The sequence below is a fragment of the Dermatophagoides pteronyssinus genome, unplaced genomic scaffold (genome assembly GCF_027571235.1).
Source record: "Dermatophagoides pteronyssinus isolate colony J.1.1.1.1 unplaced genomic scaffold, Derpt_VIB-CSIC_2022.12 sq0032, whole genome shotgun sequence".
Classification (NCBI taxonomy): domain Eukaryota; kingdom Metazoa; phylum Arthropoda; class Arachnida; order Sarcoptiformes; family Pyroglyphidae; genus Dermatophagoides; species Dermatophagoides pteronyssinus.
Window position 1 is genome coordinate 58,005 of NW_027461556.1, and position 20,309 is coordinate 78,313.

The window sequence follows — 20,309 nt, forward strand, 5'->3', positions numbered from 1 at the left end:
TCTGGGTAAAAATTATTTTGATCATCATCATATCAATTATGTTAGTTTATTATCCAATACGATTCGAAAAACAAACATCAACATTAGTTGGTGTACGTAATCAACAAACAAATCATTATGAATTTGGTATATTTTTCTGTGATGAATCCAAACCAATTAATTTAGATATATCGAATTTAAATTCGGTAAAAATTCAATGTCGTGATTCGAATCATTTGAAAATTATTTATTCAAATGAAAAAAATCATTCGAAACGAAAACCTGTTCGAATCGAATTTCTTTGTTCAAATGATCGTAAAGATTTTATTGAAAATTTAATGGATGCACGAATGATCGAATCAAATGAACCAACATCAATAACTTGTTGTCTTTTTCCTTGTATTGCTTATTATCAACGAAATTATAAATTTGTTCGAAGACGGAATCCTATACATAATCATCATCATAATCGAATAATCAGGCAAATTATTTAAATTTCTTCCCATCAAAAGAAAAAAAAATTTATTTAATAAAATGAAAATTTTTTTAATTATTTGTTTTCAGATGTTAATATAAGCAGTTTGTCCGTCAAGCATTGAAATCAATTGTTCACCATTTAAATCTTTACATTTCATTTCATTTTTAAAAGATGAATCCGAATAAATAGTTTTTACATCTGATGAATGCAAATTTAATGAAATGGCCACCTAAATAAAAGAGAGACAAAAAAAAAGTTTATTCAATATGTCGATTGTCAAATTGTTTTACCATTTCTTTCAGTTGATTCCAATCCCTGATTGATACCATTTCATGTGGTTCTTTCAACGAATAAGTTTGTAAAATTATCATTGAATTCATTGTTTTACCATTACCGGATTTAGCTTGAATTTTAAGATATTTATCATTCGGTTTATTTTGTTCAGAATCGATTGTCCAACCTAAATTTTTCAATCAAATTTAAATTGTTTTAAAAAAAATCAATTAACAGAATAAATTACCATATGATGATGATAAATCAGTTAATGGTTCACCCGAAGGATTTTCCAACAATATGGTTCGTTGAATAATGTTTCCATTATTGGTTTTCAATCGAACATTTCGAAATGATGATGCAGTATTTTGATTCTCACCAACATTCGATAATGATTCAATAAATAGATCAATTTTTTCACCTTTAATATCATTGGTTGATTGAATAAGAAAATTGATTTTTTCTGTTTGCAATTCAATAAATTCTGCCTTCAATGCATTTTCAATGTAATCACGAAATTCTTTACAAATACGATCCAATTCAACAGTGTTGCCTGTTGTTGTTGTTGTTGCAGGATAATTTCGATAATAAACACGAATCGGATCTGATGGTACTAATTTTGCTTCTTTGCGTAGTTTTTGAACTCTGTTGATAATTTCTCGTGCAGTACCTTCATCTTTCATTGCTGAATCGGCACAAACATTCAACAATACAAGTATACCATTCTGACAATCAGCTTCATATTTATCGGCTAAATTTCTATCCAAACCTGTTTCGGCTAATGTATAAGTTAGTTTCATATCCCCCGGTTCTAAACGATAACCTTCAACTTCGAAATCGTTTGGATTGGTTTCAAATTGAATCAATCGTTCTTGACTCATATTACGTATAGCCAGGATAACTTTTTTCGATTCATTACGTAATCGAAGACCTAATGCTTTTGTATCCGGTTCAGCACGTAAATGAACACCATATTCTTCTTTGTTCATACTAAGTTTAAGATCACGAACATTAAGTTCATCCAATATAAATGAACGAAGTGAATCAATATCTTCGATTGTTTCCGATGAATTAGTAATGATTACCACTTCAGGTAATGGATATTTTAACGGCATATTACGACGATCACGAAGTATACGTCCTAAATCGATCACAGTTTGCATATAAGATACTTGCCGTTCAACATTAATATCGATCAATTCTTCACGAACCGATGAATGTAACATATAATGAATAGATTCAATTCGAGTTGTTTGAAATTGATTCGAATCGGATTTTTGATCATCATCGATAATAACTTTACGTAAATTTTGATACATATATTCAGTGATGAAAGGTGTAAACGATGCCATCATTTCGATCATCGTTAATAAAACTGAAAACAATGTATCCAATGCACGACGTGTATCTTGTTCACCAAATTCACCTTTCAATCGTTTACGATTCATTCGAACATACCAATTAGTTAAGTCATCAACAAAACGTACTAATCTTGGTACAACAGTATATAGCCGATAAGCTTTCATTTCAATTTTGACAAATTTAAATAAACTTTGTGTAAATGATAAAATCCATCGATCCATAATATTATCCGAACGAATCATCGATCGTGTATCAAAATAAAATTGTTGCCCTGGATTATTTTGTTCATAGATTTCAATATTTTGTACGAGAAATCGATATGCATTAAACCATGGAATGAAGGCATCTTTGAGAAGATCACGAACACCTTCTTCACGGAAACGAAGACTTTCGGCACGAACAGCCGGAGAATTTATCAAATATAATCGAAGAGCATCGGCACCATATTTTTTTACAATTTCCATTGGATCCGGATAATTTTTCTTTCGTTTACTCATTTTTTGGCCATCTGAAGCCAAAATCAATCCATTTGCAATTAGATTTTTAAACGGTGGTTTACCAAAAAGCAGTGTTGAAATGACTAACAATGTATAGAACCAGCCTCTAGTTTGATCGACACCTTCGGCAATAAAATTGGCCGGAAAATTTTCCTCAAACATTTTCTTATTTTCGAATGGATAATGTGATTGTGCGTATGGCATCGAACCGGATTCAAACCAGCAATCAAAAACTTCCGAAACACGTTTCAATGGTGGATGGCCAGGTCGTTTCGATGGTATTGTAATCGGATCGACATTTTCACGATGCAAATCATTCACTCGAATTCCGCTTAATTGTTCTAATTCTTGAATAGATCCAATGCAAACAACTTCTTCCAAATCATCGCTTACCCATAATGGAATCGGTGTACCCCAATATCGATTTCTTGATATAGCCCAATCACGTGCATCACGTAACCAATTACCGAAACGTTTTTCTTTGATAAAATCCGGTACCCAATATGTTTGTTTATTTGTTTCGACCAATTTTTGTGAAAATTCTTCCACACGAACAAACCAAGATGGTACAGCACGATAAATCAATGGGGTATCTGAACGCCAACAAAATGGATATGAATGTTTTACTGTACTATCACGAATAAGACGATTTCTTGATCGAAGATTTTTAATTATTTCTTTGTCAGCATCTTTGACATACATGCCAACAAAATCTGTAACTGGTTGAACAAAACGACAGCTTGAATCTAATGGACAGATTATACGGCCACCTTTAGTAATGATACCGATTTTCATTGCTACACGATGATCATCTTCACCAAAAAATGGAGCACAATGTACGATACCGGTACCACTTTCGGCCGTAACATATGAATCGGTAGCCACAATAAATGCATTTATTGATTGACCATATTCTTTAAAATAATCAAAAATCGGTTCATAATGCAATCCTTCCAATTGTTTACCAAGAAATTTATCCAAAATTTCACATTCATCTTTTGGTTTTTTATAAAGAATGTCCAATCGTGATTCAAGCAGAATGAACAAACGATCCGTTTTGAAATCTTTGATTTTTACATATTCCAGATTAGGATTAACACATAATAACATATTACTGGGTAATGTCCATGGTGTTGTTGTCCATGCTAATAACGATACTTGTGGATCATTGATCAATGGAAATGATACAACAACAGCCGGATCGATAACATCTTTATAATTTTGACCGGATTCGAAATTCGATAACGGTGTAGAACAAGCACTTGAATATGGCATTACTTTGACACCATTGTACACTAAACCTTTGTTGAATAATTGTTTAAAAACCCACCAAACTGATTCCATAAATTCGGGATACATTGTTTTATAATCATTTTCGAAATCAATCCATCGACCAAGTCGTGTGATAATTTTTTCCCAAGCATCAGCATAACGCATAATAATTTTACGACATTCATCGTTATAAGTTTTGATGCCAATTTTCATTACATCATCTGGACCTTTAATATTCAAAGATTTATCAATTTCATATTCAATCGGTAGACCATGTGTATCCCAACCAAATCTTCGTTCAACATGATAACCGGACATATGTGCCCATCTTAAAACAATATCTTTAATGGTGCCGGCTAAAATATGGCCATAATGTGGCAGGCCAGTAGCAAATGGTGGACCATCATAAAAAACATATGCCGGTCGATTTGCAGCAGCCGATTGTTTGATCGATGTTCGAAATGCATCAACATCGTTCCAGAATTTAAACACTTTTTCTTCGGCTTCAAAAAAATTCACCGAATCTGGTATCGAATCAAGCATTTCTACCGGTTCCGGTTACTTGGCTGAAACGTACACAACAATTTCACAATTTTTTTATTAATATTATTTCGACACGAAAAAAAACACGCTGATGCAATCGCATGGGAAATGTGTAAAAGCAACTCAACCAAATGCAACAATAGAATTGTACGCGTGTTGCAAAAAAAAAAATACAAGGATTATTCATACAATGAAAGTTATTCAATTTTATCATTTTTCGAAGAAGAAAAAAAAACAAATTAATCTGAATCATCATCATTATTATATAATGACCAAATTGAAATTAATCCATCTTGTGTGGAAGCAAATAGAAGATATTTTTTTCGAAAATCATCATTGATAAGATTAGAAGTAAATCGAAGTGTTTCGATTGATTCATGATGATATGTTATCACAGCTAATGGTCGTCCATGGCTTGTAGTAAATAATCGAATTCTTCCATCTTTCGATCCGATAGCAAAAATTTCACCATCCGGTCGAATAGTACAGCATGTTATACTTTCGCTATTGATTGAAAATCTTTTGGTTTTAAAAAGATCAATTTTTCGATTTTTCGAACATTTCCATATAACAATTTTATTTGGTGCACAACAAGCTATACCACGTTGAATACAATCATTGTAATCCATATGAAGTATTTCACCTTGATGTAATTGAACCGATGATAATGATTGTGAATAAATGATCGGTTTATTCGAATCCAGATAACTTTTGTTGATTAATAGAAATCCATCTTCATATGTAATGAAATTGTAGAGAAATCTATTCGTATTAAAAAATAAATGACTGGCCATTACGATTCCATGATCGTTCTCTTCGGTAATAATTTTAATGGCCGGTTCAGTAGTAGGTTGGTCCAAATCAATCAGATTTATCTGTTTAGAATTGTCGGGATCTAGATATGTTAGGAATCGATTTTCTAATATGAAGATCATTTTGGCGAATGTAAGTTTCAATGTAGGCCAATGATTTATTAGATGAAAATTTTCCAAATCATCAAAATCACATTTGAATAGGCAAAGATTTCCACTGGCCAATTCGGCCACTAAAATTTGTCGACAATGAATATAGATCATTGATCTTAATCGTAATAATTCGATATTTTTATCCTTAATATAATCATCCAAATTTATTCGTCGCAAACATCGATATGTAGAAAGTGACCATGTTGAAATCAGACCAATCTGATAGCCACAGATTACGATATCTTCATCATTGTTAGATTTATAAAAATCAATAGCTATTACATGAAATTTTTCTTTGAAATCACCAAAAACATGAATTGGTCGAGGTAAATTAGCCATTTGGAAAAAGTAAAATTCCACCATTAATCAACAATAAGAATTCGATTATAGAATTTTTTTTTGGGAACATTGTTTATGAACAGAGCTTTTTTGTGTCGAAAACAGCAAATCATCGTCAATATTGAAGCAACTTCGTGATTGTTTTTATGTGTTTTTGATCTTTATATTCTTGATCATTTTTTTTCCACGAAACAAATCAAAATCAAACTAAAAATGGATAAAAAATCTGCTACACCAGCTTTAAACGATACAATTGCATTGTCGAAAATGTTAAAAAGTGAATGGGAACATTCGAATCATAATCTGGAAAAAATTGAAAAACATTTATCACAATTAAAATTACATCTAACTAAGCTTCAATTTTTGCCAATCGAATTGGGTGAACAAATTTCCAAACAAGAATTGATTGTAGCAAGAGATGTACTCGAAATCGGTGCATTCTTTTCAATCGAAACAAAAAATATCCCAGCATTTGAACGTTATATGGCTCAGCTTAAATGCTATTATTTTGATTACAGGTATGATCATGACAATTTATTTTTAAAAAATTTCTTGTTAAACTAATGATTCCTTTTTTTTTGTTTAACAGCTCGGATCTAACTGAATCAACATTCAAATATCAATTGCTTGGACTGAATTTACTTTGTCTTCTTTCACAGAATCGTGTATCAGAATTTCATACTGTAAGTATCAATCTGCCAATTGTGATTGATCAATCTGATCATTCTTTTTTTTATATTGAAAACAGGAATTGGAACTATTGCCAATGAAAGAGATACAAAATAATGTTTATATTCGTCATCCGGTTTCATTGGAACAATATCTGATGGAAGGAAGCTATAATAAAATTTTTCTATCCAAAGGAAATGTACCATCCAAGTATTATACATTTTTTATTGATATTCTATTGGATACGATTCGTGAAGATATTGCCCGTTGTATTGAATTGGCATATGATCAGATTAGTGAATCGGAAGCATTGCGGTTATTGTTTTTCGATGCCAAAGACAAAACTGGATTAGTACAATATGCTCAACGTCGTCGTTGGACATTGAATGATAAACATGCATATACATTTGGTCATGGTAAAAATCGTAACGATGGTTCGGTTATCAAAATTCCAGCGCAGAAAATTGCCCTACAAATGTTGGAATATGCTCGCGAATTAGAAATGATTGTCTAAATGTCTATTTGAATTTGAATACAAATCTTTTAATAATAATGATTAAAATGAAAAAAATACAAAATTTTCTTATACAGGTTTATAATCAAGTTTAGTTTCCAATTTCTTATTATCGGCAATCTTACGAACTGCTTTCATAAAATCTTCTTCAATACAATAATCACGTTCCTTTCGAATGGCAAACAAACCGGCTTCGGTACATACATTACGAAGATCGGCACCATTGAAACCATCGCTAAGTTTAATGACAGCTTCCCAATCAATATCACCTTGTTTGGCAATTTTTAACGAATGAATTTTCAATATTTCTAAACGACCTTGTTCATTGGGTAAAGAGATTTCAATTTTTCGATCAAGTCGACCTGGTCGTAATAAAGCTGGATCAAGTGTATCCGGACGATTAGTGGCCATTATTATTTTAACTTTTCCTAATGCATCAAAGCCATCCATTTGATTTAATAATTCCATCAAAGTTCGTTGAATTTCACGATCAGCCGATGTACCTTCACTAAAACGACGGCCACCAATAGCATCGATTTCATCCATAAAAATTACACATGGTTGATGATCACGAGCATAATTGAACATTTCACGAATTAAACGGGCAGATTCACCGATATATTTGTCTACGATGGCTGATGATACAACTTTTAAGAAATTAGCTTCCAATTGTGATGCAACAGCTCGTGCCAATAAAGTTTTCCCTGTTCCAGGTGGTCCGTATAGAAGACAACCTTTTGGTGGTGTAATACCGATTCGTTGAAACAATTCTGGATTCATTAAAGGCAATTCAATAACTTCGCGTAATTCACGAATCTGTTCAGCTAAACCACCAATCGAACCATAGGTAACATCGCCGGGATCTTCATGCGACATATTGTAAACCAATGGATCGACTTCGCGAGGTAACCAACGAAGAATAGTCAATGTTGTTATATCCAAAGCAACACGAGTGCCAGGTTTTAATCGTGCTTTATCCAATTGTCGTCGACAACCGACAACATAACGTGGACCATTTGTTGCTTTCACAATAACTGATCGATAAAGGTTAATTTATGGAAAAATTGAATCAACAACAAAAAACTTACAATTATCCTCAGTTAGCTGCTTCAATACTTCTCCAACTATTTGTCCGACTGATTGTAAAGCTTTCAAATCATTTTCACTTTTCTCATATTGTTTATTCGATTCTTTTAGCTGATCACGAACTTTTGGCAAAAATAAAAAAACAGATTTATTGATCGATAATCAATTGTATTATTGACTTACCATCTTTTAATCGTACTTCAATCTGTCGATGTTCATTGATTTTCTTTCGATAATCTTGTATAGCACGTTCTCTTGAAACTTCGGCAGCCATTTTTTAGTAATTTGATGAATTTGATTGAAAATATTTATTTAAAAAAATATTAAAATGTCAATACAATTTTTCGAATGAATAAATGAAAAAAACTGTTTTAACACAAATGATTTAGCAAAAAAATAATAATTGATGTAAATGTAGCCACAAGGGTCAAAATAGATTTTAGTTCAAATTGATGAAAATAGATGACACCATATGACCATGATTCATGGTTCAGTGAGGTTAGGTTGATGACTATGGCTATGACTTATAATTCAGTTAGGTTAGGTTAGGTTGATGACTTTGGCTATGATTCATAGTTCAGTGAGGTTAGGTTGATGACTATGACTATGACCATGATTCATGGTTCAGTGAGGTTAGGTTAATGACTATAATTATGATTTATGCGCATACGCTTGTGTTCAAAGCCAAATTTAAGGGGATAATTTTTAAGCGAAAAAACATCTTTTAACACATTTTTTCTGTTTTTGATTCGTTTGTTTTTATATTTATAGATATTATGATCATAATGAATACAAGCAATGTTTTCGGATATAATTTACAATAAAATAATGAGTATCAGTCAATTAAAAATTTCAATTAATCACGTCTGGCATCACGAATCCGTTGAATATAAGCTTGACCTTTGTTACGTCGAAATGATTCAAATGGATCAAACATTTTGCCCGATGTATTTTGACTACTGCTACTACTGCTGTTATCACCAAATCCTCGATATTGTTCGGATTGTTGTATGACAGGTGAAGAAATAACCTTAGGTTCTAAGATTGAATTAATAGAATGATTAGAAAAAAAATTCTCGGATTATCTAATAATCTGAATACTTGATTCTTTGATGGTAAATCCAGTATTATTCGACCAGGTCATTTTCTTTGTTGATTTATCCGAATCTTTTTTGTGTGAATCATTGAATTTGGAATATTCGGGTGATTTACTCTTTGAAAAACGACTATGTTTAGGTGATGATTCACGTCGATGATTCTTTGATTTCGATGGACTTCTCGATCTTGATCTGGAACGTTTTTTTGAACGATGCTTGTCACTTGGTGATCGACTACGGTTTTTACTAAAGAAAAAGTTAAATAAAAGAAAACATTGAGAAGATGCATACCTTTTTTCTTCAGTGAATTCTTTGTATGATTTTTTTGGAGGTGAAGGTGATTTTTCTCTAAAAGATTTTTGTTGTTCATCATTATTATTATTGGCTGCCATATTGGATGTATCAGAATCGTTGATAAAAGGTTGATCATCATCATCATCGCCATCTTTTTGTGTTGGTTCTTGACCCAAAACATTGATTTCATATTCTTTTCGAGCTTGTGATTTGGCTTTGAAAAATTCATAAAGGCCAAGTTTTTCCCAACCTTCAGCATTTCTTGGATGTTCGTGAGTGGGAGGTGAATAAAATGCTTCCAATGCTTGAAGCAAACGTTCAGACGGAGGTTCCAGTGCTGGCAATTTCATTTCTTTTGGATCGATTGGATTATAATCAAAATCTTCCAATTTAATCACTGTTGTCATCAAACCAGCCGGTCTTTCGAAATAAGGTGCCGGTTCTGCATGTTCTGAGGAAGGAATATCCGGTAACATCTGAGCAGATGGAAGCATTGCCGATGCATACGGTGGCAATGGTGGATACATTTGAACAGCAGCATTGTTTGTTGGATAGAAATTTGGCTGATTTGGAAATGGTGCCGGAAAAGGTGGCATTGGCGAAGGGTTTGCCTGTACAAAATTATTTACAACCGAAGATGGCCCAACAAATGGAATACTCGAAGGTGGTTGTAATGATGGTGGTGGCGGCTGTGTTCCATTCGGCGTTGATATCATTGGAAGAACTGGTCGATGTGGATGTGGAACTCGAGGACCAAGTGGTGATAATTCATTAATCTGTCCGGGTGGAAATGATGGTCGTACAGGCGACATATTAGCCTGTAAAGTTTGTTTTTGTGATTGAAGCTGTTGAATTTGATTCTGACAATGAATGACAAAATCTGAATGTTGTTTTTCGATCTGTTTATATTTGTTCATTTGTTCCTGATTGATCATATCGATTTGTTCCGAATATTTTTCCCGTAAAGAAATCTAATTAAAAAAGGTTTTATTTTCTCTGAACTAAAATATCAACTCATTATTTAGTTCTAACCTTATAGGCATCTAATGATTGTTCCGGTGTTTTCAGTTGCTATTTCAAAACGAAAATCAAAAAAGATTAAAAATTTGCCAATTTATCAATATTGCTTATTGTAAATGAAAACATCTCATGTTTTTTTAAAAAAAAAAAAATATTTAATTTGTAATAATTTCTTACATCCAATAATGTTTGATCAATATATTGATTTTGTTCCCAAATTTTTAAAAGCTGTAAAAAAATTAAAAGTTAGAGAGAGATGAATATGCCATAGAATGAAACAACAATTACTTTGTTCATTTTTTGTTTTCGTTCATCGTTTGCTTCCATCAAAACTGTAGTGAATGCCGGTACAATTATATTGATGATGGCCATTTTTAGTTTATCATCATTTTTACGCATACTGTTGTGGATGAATGAAGAAAAAATGATTACAATAATACATTTGATTGATTCAATTATCGACATACCAATGATTGAATATATCATTTATCAAATACATTAAATGAAGTTTTCCTTCGAATTCTGAATCGGTCCTTGTTAATCTTTTTTTTGTTTGTTTTTACCAAATTGATTATTGAATATATATTTATTGAAGATCATAGATTCAATATCTACCTTTTTAAAAGATGTTTAGCAACAGCATCATATTGATCGGATGTGTTGCAATGATTAAAAATCCAAATCTTACCATTCTAGATTAGAATAAAACATTAGATTATTCATACGATTCGAATCGAGTTATTAGTAATACCGCAATTGATTCTTTACGACAACTTTCAATGATTGGTTGTAAAATTTTATCAAATTCATTAAGATTTATATTAAAATCTTCACACATTCGTTTTAGTTCATCATCCAATTGTTTGGTAATTATTTCGTTGATTCTTCTTTCCATTTCTACACCCATTATCACTTGTTTTTGAGCATTAAGATTTTTTTCCGATTCTTTTAGATGATCATTTATCTGTTGAATTTGTGAATCGATTCGATTCTGTGATTCAATATCAGCAATCGGTGATTGTATAATAGGATTTGTAGCTGGTGATGGTGGCTGCCAATTTGGCACCGTTTTCGGTGGCATTTGTTGAAATTGATGATGATGATTATGATGAAATGATTCTTCGGGCAAAAACGGTGGATGAAGTGATGATGGAGGTGGAAGATGAGGCCCTAATTGATGATGATGTGCGAGAGGATGAGGATGTGGAAGTTGATGTGGATGATGATGATGATGATGCGGTAATGGAGATTGTTGTTGTGGAACGAATTGATTATTACTGAATTGTGTTGGTGGAGCTTGTGATACCGATGGAAACGGTAAAGGTGGTGGCGGAGGCAAAGATGGATGACTTGGAAAAAAATTATTACCCATAGGACCACCACCACCACCAAGTATCGGCAGTGGAGGTAATGGCATCTTTGATTGTTGTTGTTGTTGTTGAAATACCTGCTGTTGTTCGGTTACAACACGAAATCGATAATAAGCATGATATTCACCACCGAATAAAAACATAAATTTAGGATTTCCTAATTGTTTATTTTTGGTCATCTGTTCAAAATCCGGACCATTACGAGCGACAAATTGAGCCAATTTATCGATTATGTTTCGAAGTTCTAAATCTTGACAAACAAACAAACAAACCGGATTTAATCGAACATTGAAAATGGGAAAAGAACTATAATCCAAAACTAACCTTCTGGTGGTTTAGGAATATCCATTATTTAATAATCATTCTAAAAAAAGTGAAATAAATAAAAAAATCTAAACAAAGATTTCTGAATCTTTTTCGGGGTTTGACGAGCAGCAGCCGCATGTATCCATGAATCCAAATCCAATGAATAGACACCAGATGGTAGTACTTGATAGCCGAAATGTTTTGATCATTTGTTTTCGAATCACATTGTTTTTTTTTTTTTTGCATCAATAATCATATGACAAATGGCCATCTATCATTATTCTATCTGATCATCGAATTGATTCAGATAATTGAACAAAGTTCATCAAAGAGAAAATGTTCAATGATACGATGCAATTCAAGACGGATAATCCGGTAAATGCTATGGCTGTTAGCCGTGATGGGCTACTTGCTGTTGCCGGAAGAAGTTTACTCAAAGTTTATAATCTTTGTGGTGATGAAAATGGATCATTATTTGGTCAAGAGCTATTCAATCTTCGTAGTTCGAATTTGAAAAATTTAAACTTTTCAAATAGCGATGTTACATGGTGTCCATTGGATAATGATATACTTGCTACAGCTGCAACGAATGGTGCTGTTGTTGTTTGGAATCTACAATGTTTAACTAAATCAAAAATAGGCGTTGTTTATAATGATCATAAACGTACAGTGAATAAAGTTTGTTTTCATAGTAATGATCCAAATCTATTGCTCAGTGGTTCACAAGATGGTTGTATGAAATTGTTTGATCTTCGTAAAAAAGAAGCTGTCACTACGTTTGTTTCCAATTCTGAAAGTGTTCGTGATGTACAATTTTCACCACATTGGACATATCATTTTGCATCGGTACAGGAAACCGGTAATGTTGAAATATGGGATATTCGTAAACAAGATCGTCCGGAATGTAATTTTATTGCTCATGATGGTCCAGTACTTTCATGTGAATGGCATCCAAATCAAGAAAATTATAAATGGCTAGCTACTGGTGGTCGTGATAAAATAATTAAAGTTTGGGATCTAAGCAATCGTAATCGACCACAATTGATTTATAATGTTCATACAATAACGCCTGTTTCGAAATTAAAATGGCGTCCAGAAAAAGATTTTCATATTGGTAGCTGTTCGTTGGTTGTTGATTTTAGTGTTTATGTTTGGGATATAAAACGACCATATGTACCGTTTGCTATTTTCGGTACGAGACAAGATGTTACCACTGGATTGGCATGGAAAAATGATCCATTTGTATTTATATCATCCTGTAAAGATGGTACTATTTATCAACATCGTTTCGAAACTGATGCATATTATCCGGCTGAACATTATCCACCGATCGGTATTGATTTCAATCCTTTTGGTGATATTGCTTTTTCTACTACTGATTTTATTTATCGTCATTCACAAACATTGTCGACAAATTCGAATCTTGGATCGAATCGTATGATAAAAACATTTGTTACAAATAATTCCTTTAATAATAATAATAATATTGTACAATCAAATTCAACGGCAAATCTAAATCATTCATCATTATCCAGTTCATTGACACAGGATAATACTGAACTATCGCACAATAATTCAACAATCATTAATGATGTTCGACCAACAACCCGGCATATTTCGATTGGTTCACCATCAAATCATGCTCAACAATATATATTGGCTAGTGGTGGTGGTGGTGGTCAACCAAAATATTTTCCATCATATCAACAACAAACGCAACAAATATCATCATTATCATCAACAACATCATCATATTCGACACCTGCCTATAATATAAGTGTACCGATATCATATAGAAAAACAAATGAAACAATATTGGCCGATCATTTTCGTTGTATGATTAGTTATATGATGTTATTTGAAAGTCGTAAATTACCACAAATTTCTGCCTGTTTAACAGATGAAATTTCAATGAAAAATTTTATTCATTCAGCTAAAAAATATCTATTAATGGATAGAACATTTGAAGAATTATGTGAACATAATGCACAAGTTTCTGATTCATTGAATCGTTGTCAAATTGCACAAACATGGCGTATGATAAGACATATGTTTAGTATAGCCGGACGTCATCCAACATCCAGTGGTGGTGGTGGTGGCGGTGGTACTGGTGGTGGAATAACTGGTGGTGGAAATAATCCAAGTGGAAGTAGCTTACAAAATAGTATACAACCTATCAATGATAGTGGTGATTATAAAATGAAAAATGAAATTCCAAGTCGTCATGCTAGTGGTGGTGGTGGACCTACTCGTCATTTTAGTGGCAATAATAATAATAATATGAATAATAATCAATATTTTCAAAAAGAATCAAGAAATTCTGATGATGATGGTGATGATAATCGTCATCGTAATGATAATAATAATGATCAAATGGAATTATTTCAAAATCATTTTCCAACATTAAAACAGGATACAATGCCAAGTAATAAATTTGTTGTTGATTTTTTTGATTATCCAACAAATCAATTAGAAACAATGGATTCAATTGAACAACGTTCATCATTACATTATAATCATTATTATAATCATCATCATCATAATCATCGTAATGATGAAATAATTTATGATTATGAATCAAATTGTCAAGATTGGGAATTACAACGTGAATCAATATTTCATCGTCATAATATTGCCGAATATGGTATACAAATGAATGAAATGAATAATACAAATAATGTTGTTGGTGGTGGTGGTGGTGATAATTCATTATTAAATAATTATGAATTAAATTCATCAATCAGTTATGATGAAGATGATGAATTAGATTTTAATCTAAATGAATCACCGGGATTTTCAAATGCAAATCTACAATCATTATTATCATCAAAAAATCCTGCACCACCAGTATGGCCTATTTATGAATCGGTTGTACAAATGTTAAGATTTTATGTAGATAAATCGGATGTTCAAACAGCATGTTCAATTATTCTGGTATTAGGTGATCGTATGAAACAAATTGGTTCGATTGATAAACAAACCATACAGATTTGGTTTCGTTCATATATTGATCTTTTACATAGATTTCAATTATGGAATATATCAACACGTTTAATACAACAATGTAATGATCCTGATATACAAAGCATTAATCAATCATTAACATCGGTTTTAGTTTATTGTGCATTATGTCGAAAAGCTATTCATCATGGTTCAGTTTTATGTGAAAAATGTCGTCAACAACCAAGTACCTGTAGTATATGTCATGTATCAGTACGTGGACTTTATGTTTGGTGTCAAGGTTGTGCACATGGTGGTCATCTTAAACATATGCTTGAATGGTTTCGTACAAATCTTTTATGTCCGGCTGGTTGTGGTCATCATTGTGAAATGTGTTAATTTGTCTGTCTGTGTTTGTGTTTTTATCATTGTTTTATTCGTCTTCGTTCTTTCATCCTATAGGAAAAAAATTTTTTTTCAGCCACAAATCAAGTCAATTCAAATCATTATCAACATTTACCTTCGATTTTGAAACCAAACTTTAACCTGTCGTTCAGTTAAATTCAATTCGACAGCAATTTCATAACGTCGTAATCTTGTTAGATAACTTTGTCCGGCAAAATGTTGTTCAAGACCATCCAATTGATAACGATTGAAACAAGTTCTTTCTTTACGAAAATTAATATTTTCAATATTGTTGGATGATTCAATCATCATTTGATCATGGTTATTATTATCATTAAACATTGAATATTGTTGTTGCTGATTTGTCACCATATTCTCATCACCATTATTAAACATCGAATCCATTTGAAATACAATAATGAATTGCAAACATTTTATCGTTTTGACCAACCAAGAATATGCTAATGATTATTGACGAAAATGATGCAAATTTATACAAAAAAAAAACAGATTTTGTCGGTCAGATGTTTCACACCCTATCAACAAGTGCCAAATGATTTTTACCACCAATGGTCATCAATCAAAACGTTCGAATTCAAATGTTTTCAAATGTCAAAAACATATGGTTGTAACAAAAAAAATTATGATTTATTTTTTTCGCTCAATTTAAATTTTTTTTAAAAAAATATTGTTTACAAATTGAAAACGAATCTGCCCTATTTGTTTAAAATAGCTCTATATTGTCGATTTTTAATCAATTGTGTTTGTAAACGCCAAAATAATATTGTAATTATTGAAAATACTGTTAATATAATCAATATTGGTATAATAATTTCTAATAATGTAATATTTGTATATGAACAATCTGTAACACGAATACCATTCAACATAATTGATGATTTTGAACCAAAATACATTTCATGTAATTGATCACCATCAACTAATGGAAATTCTGGATCATATGGTGATGTAACAGCTAAACTAACACGACAAACAACATTATAACGTGATGATGATGATGATACTGATTCATTTCTTGTATCGATTATAAGAACTTTTTTTTAAAAATGAAAATAAAAATAAAAATTAAAAGTTTTTTTTTATATAAAAAAATTATACAAATCTATTATTACACTTACCAGAATCGGTATCAATTAACATACTAATATTTGATTCATGTTCAACTAAATAATTATTCAAATGATAAACATATTCTTGTAAAAATTCTTTTCGAGTTGTTGTTCGCCAATTAATACAAAGTTGTTCAAAACAAAGCTGTGTTGATGCTAATTTTATTCGATTTGGTATATCATTATGATTAGATTTTTTCATTGTTTTATTTGCAACATCACCATATGCATCAAACATTTTTACATTAGATTTTAATGAATTATGTGTTACAATTAGAAGAAATGCTGAATCAGCATTGATCCAGAATTTCATTCCACCATTATTATTGTTTGGGGTGACAATTTTTTCCGTAATAATTTGACATTTTGTACGTGACCAAAGGTTTAGTTTCATTCCGGGACAAATTAAAAGATAATCTTGTTTTTCAAAATCCAGATCCAGATAGAAAATTTCAAATTTAACACCAATTTTATATTCCGTTTCAGATTCTTCAACTTTTGGTATAATAAATTTATATACGGAATTTGGTTGATAATGATCGATTTGAATTTTATATCTTGAATTTTCATCAATTTTCGTTGGAATTTCTGTTGATTTGAATTCGATTATTTTATTTTCGGTTATTGAAAATTTAATCAATTGATGACCATTATCATTGAATATTATTTCACGTCGGCTATTTTGATCCAAATGCATTATCGTTTGATCATTATCATATGCTGTAAATTCTATTCGTATCTGGACACAATTAAATAGAAAAGAAGAAAAATACAAACATTTTCGATTACGTAATTACAACACAAACACAAACAAACATTCGATTACCTTATTCGAATCACTAATAAAAGTTTGATTTTCTAAACATTCACCATCATCATTGCCCATAAATGTACTTAGAATGTTACCGGAATTTGCATCAACAACAATCAGTTTATGATCACTGGATGATGCACAAAATTCTACAGTAGAAATAATAAAATCACTTGGCGATCCGGTTTGAATATGAAAATATCCAATAAATGACTGTAAACAGATTAAATTTTTTTTTCAAAATTTAGTTAATTCAATTTCAATTCACATTACGTTGTTCAACGATGTATCGAGTAAACAGATTCGATTGCTATCCAAAAATGATAATTTTCCATCGTCAAATACGGTTTCATTACAATTGTATTTGGCTAATTGTGCAACTGGTGGTTCGTCCAACAGATCGGTAATGTTACGATGATGATGATTATTCTGACCCGAACAATTTTCTATGAATAAAAACAAAACAATAACGACAATCATAATCAACAAACAATTTGGTTGAGCCATTTTTTTTCTATCTTTGAAAAAGAGATGCACACAAACATTACAAGTGTGAAAAAAAAGATTGCACAAAAATTTTTGATTAAAAATTTTTTAATAATTCCATCTTTATATCCTTGGCGACCGATCAATAAGATCAATTTCAAGAGGAAACAAAAAAAAAATCAATTTATCAATTTGCTTATAATCATGACAACATTGATATTTGTGTGTGTGTGTGTGTGTGTGTGTAATTTAGTTTTTTGGTTTGTTGTTGTTGTTGGAAATAATTGTTTTCGAAATATCCAATCGACAATGTTCACAAAAACGAATCAAATACAAAAAAACATCACTCAATTCATCGGCCAATGCTAATCGTTGTTGTTCGGTCCATTTTGGTAAACCATCATCATTACAATCGTTATCCGATTTCCATTGAAATGTTTCGGCAATTTCACCCAATTCACCAATCAATGCAATCAGAATATTACGTGGTTGATTAAATTGTTCCCAATTACGTTCAACAACAAAATCATTAAGAATTTGACGAATCTGTTCCAATGTAAGTGATGAAAAATGAAATTTTTTATTACAATTTGAAACAATTGATTTATCCATCATCATCATCATCATTCTAATTCATTTGGACAAAACACAACATAATTTTTTAATCAGATTTTTTTTTCTGTTACATGTGAAATTTTCTTATCCTAATCATAAAGTATATGACACTTGATGATTGATTGATCAATGATCTATCAATCAAAAAAGAAAGAAGAAAATTTATCAATTCCAAGCGATGATTTTATTGGCTACAGCACGATAAAAACAAATGTATGAATAATTTTGTAGCCAATGTTCTATCCAATCAATACTTGAATCGTTTGAAATTTGATCATCATCAAACAATAACCATGAATTATAATATGGACGAAATAATGTAAAATAATGACCGGTAGTTTCTGTACCACGATGTAATATACATGAATAAATGTCATATTTTTTTCCACAAATTTCCAATGTTTGATTAATAATTACTTTACGATTGATTTTTGATCCAGTATGAGTGAATCGTTTTAAATGTACAATAAGATAATGTGGTGCACGACATATTGTCAAACGTTTTCTTGATGGTTGTCGTCGTTGACAATTTTCACAAAATGCCGCATCAGTTAATGTCTATTTTGACAACAAGATTTATGAATGTCGATATCATTAGTAATTCATGATCATTATACTTACCTCCCAGGCCATATATTCTTGAATACATTGTTCAATGCTTAATGATGATTGTTGTGGTTGTTTATGATCATCATCATTATTATCATTATCATTTTTAAGATGAAGATTTAGCTGCCAAAAACTACTCCATGAAACACTTGAATGTTGACATATTGAACATTCTAATGATGATTCTGCTTGACCAACAAATAGCCTTGAATAAAAACTATTATCAACATGATTTAGATGATATTGCCATGCTTCTTTAGCATTTTTTGGTTCAAAATTTTGTTTTGTTGTTTCATTTTTCTGAATTTTATTATCTTCTTGATGAATACATTCAAGTAGAATTGTAAGAAATTCTTGTGCATCATGTTGTTCATTACGTACAAATTGTGGTTTGATCGAACGAAATTCACGAATAAATTCATCCGGTTTAATCACATCATATCTATTGGTTGTTGGCAATGCTTTTTGGCCTTTTTGATTCATCTGATGAAACAATCTTGATAATGATAACTGTATTCGTCCTGTTGTTGGACTAGTGGATGAAGATTGAATACTGAGAAGATATTGTCGTAATTTATTTGATCCATATAATGCTTGTAATGTAGAATTAACATAACAAGTATTGCCAAGATTTTTTAGCCCAACAAATCTTGGCTCATCATAAAAAGCATTTGGATTCGAAACGGATATAATGGTTGTTGCTGTTGGTCCTTCACTACTATCAACTTCTTCATCTTCATTAAGAATTTGTTTTTGATTATTATCAACATCATGATAATGATCAATAACAATAACATTGGAGCTATTACCACCACCACCACCACCACCATCATCATTATGATGTTCTGATTTTGAATTTCGTTGTTGTTGTTGTTGTTGATCATCATCATATCTTGTCTTAAATTGATTATTTTGATTAATATTGGCAACATTTACACATGAATTTCCTTCACATTCGTTGGTTGTTATTTCTTGTTCAAATACCATTTTATTTTGTTTTCGTCCACACAAACGATTACGAACATAAATTATTTTAGAAATTTGACGATTAAATAATGACGAATTTTTTTTTTTTTTTTTTTTTTTTTGGTAAATTTAATTTACGAACAAAACTCTCGAACACTGGTGGAACGGCGGAACTGAGATAGATATGGCTATTTGGAAACTATCGAAAGGTGGCGTCTATATCGACAACAATGAGAATCTAAATATGCAATTTCGAATTGCTCGACGGTAAAAAAAAATTGTT

General features: G+C 31.3%; 9 protein-coding genes across 10 annotated transcripts; 2 read left to right on the forward strand and 7 right to left on the reverse strand.

Moving 5' to 3' along the window:
• Window positions 1-465: 465 nt before the first annotated feature.
• Window positions 466-5,752, reverse strand: LOC113799348 (putative isoleucine--tRNA ligase, cytoplasmic). The gene is given in 4 exon segments (XM_027349962.2): window positions 466-686; window positions 748-917; window positions 978-4,435; window positions 4,678-5,752. Coding segments are annotated over 4 exon segments (4,830 nt in total). The 5' UTR covers window positions 5,733-5,752; the 3' UTR covers window positions 466-539.
• A 46-nt stretch (window positions 5,753-5,798) lies between these two features.
• Rpn12 (regulatory particle non-ATPase 12) lies at window positions 5,799-6,976 on the forward strand. The gene is made up of 3 exons (XM_027349974.2): window positions 5,799-6,226; window positions 6,298-6,391; window positions 6,457-6,976. The coding sequence occupies exons 1-3, from the start codon at window positions 5,922-5,924 to the stop codon at window positions 6,889-6,891; spliced, it is 834 nt and encodes a 277-aa protein (XP_027205775.1). The 5' UTR covers window positions 5,799-5,921; the 3' UTR covers window positions 6,892-6,976.
• Window positions 6,899-8,350, reverse strand: LOC113799356 (26S proteasome regulatory subunit 10B). Its single transcript, XM_027349972.2, has 3 exons — window positions 8,161-8,350; window positions 7,980-8,099; window positions 6,899-7,925 (listed from the first exon to the last, which is right to left on the reverse strand). The coding sequence occupies exons 1-3, from the start codon at window positions 8,249-8,251 to the stop codon at window positions 6,961-6,963; spliced, it is 1,176 nt and encodes a 391-aa protein (XP_027205773.1). The 5' UTR covers window positions 8,252-8,350; the 3' UTR covers window positions 6,899-6,960.
• A 413-nt stretch (window positions 8,351-8,763) lies between these two features.
• Window positions 8,764-12,234, reverse strand: LOC113799350 (calcium homeostasis endoplasmic reticulum protein-like). Of its 2 annotated transcripts, none has more exons than XM_027349965.2 (10): window positions 12,083-12,234; window positions 11,140-12,008; window positions 11,004-11,080; window positions 10,856-10,930; window positions 10,677-10,788; window positions 10,566-10,616; window positions 10,401-10,439; window positions 9,366-10,339; window positions 9,079-9,320; window positions 8,764-9,015 (listed from the first exon to the last, which is right to left on the reverse strand). In XM_027349965.2, the coding sequence occupies exons 1-10, from the start codon at window positions 12,105-12,107 to the stop codon at window positions 8,834-8,836; spliced, it is 2,646 nt and encodes an 881-aa protein (XP_027205766.2). In that variant the 5' UTR covers window positions 12,108-12,234; the 3' UTR covers window positions 8,764-8,833. The 2 variants fall into 2 exon arrangements, with proteins under 2 accessions (XP_027205766.2, XP_027205767.2); XM_027349966.2 differs by having other exon boundaries at window positions 11,140-12,002; window positions 12,083-12,230.
• A 32-nt stretch (window positions 12,235-12,266) lies between these two features.
• Wdr24 (WD repeat domain 24) lies at window positions 12,267-16,084 on the forward strand. Its single transcript, XM_027349963.2, has one exon. It carries the CDS (start codon window positions 12,401-12,403, stop codon window positions 15,401-15,403), a length of 3,003 nt encoding a protein of 1,000 aa, XP_027205764.2. The 5' UTR covers window positions 12,267-12,400; the 3' UTR covers window positions 15,404-16,084.
• Window positions 15,376-15,814, reverse strand: LOC113799360 (homeobox protein Hox-D9-like). The gene is made up of 2 exons (XM_027349977.2): window positions 15,525-15,814; window positions 15,376-15,460 (listed from the first exon to the last, which is right to left on the reverse strand). Exons 1-2 carry the CDS (start codon window positions 15,812-15,814, stop codon window positions 15,430-15,432), a joined length of 321 nt encoding a protein of 106 aa, XP_027205778.2. The 3' UTR covers window positions 15,376-15,429.
• LOC113799353 (uncharacterized) lies at window positions 16,036-17,950 on the reverse strand. The gene is made up of 4 exons (XM_027349970.2): window positions 17,624-17,950; window positions 17,366-17,563; window positions 16,549-17,278; window positions 16,036-16,463 (listed from the first exon to the last, which is right to left on the reverse strand). Exons 1-4 carry the CDS (start codon window positions 17,855-17,857, stop codon window positions 16,126-16,128), a joined length of 1,500 nt encoding a protein of 499 aa, XP_027205771.1. The 5' UTR covers window positions 17,858-17,950; the 3' UTR covers window positions 16,036-16,125.
• LOC113799359 (dCTP pyrophosphatase 1-like) lies at window positions 17,927-18,521 on the reverse strand. The gene has a single exon (XM_027349976.2). The coding sequence runs from the start codon at window positions 18,461-18,463 to the stop codon at window positions 18,086-18,088; it is 378 nt and encodes a 125-aa protein (XP_027205777.2). The 5' UTR covers window positions 18,464-18,521; the 3' UTR covers window positions 17,927-18,085.
• LOC113799354 (ubiquitin carboxyl-terminal hydrolase 2-like) lies at window positions 18,473-20,306 on the reverse strand. Its single transcript, XM_027349971.2, has 2 exons — window positions 19,073-20,306; window positions 18,473-19,009 (listed from the first exon to the last, which is right to left on the reverse strand). Exons 1-2 carry the CDS (start codon window positions 20,045-20,047, stop codon window positions 18,617-18,619), a joined length of 1,368 nt encoding a protein of 455 aa, XP_027205772.1. The 5' UTR covers window positions 20,048-20,306; the 3' UTR covers window positions 18,473-18,616.
• Between the last annotated feature and the right edge of the window lie 3 nt (window positions 20,307-20,309).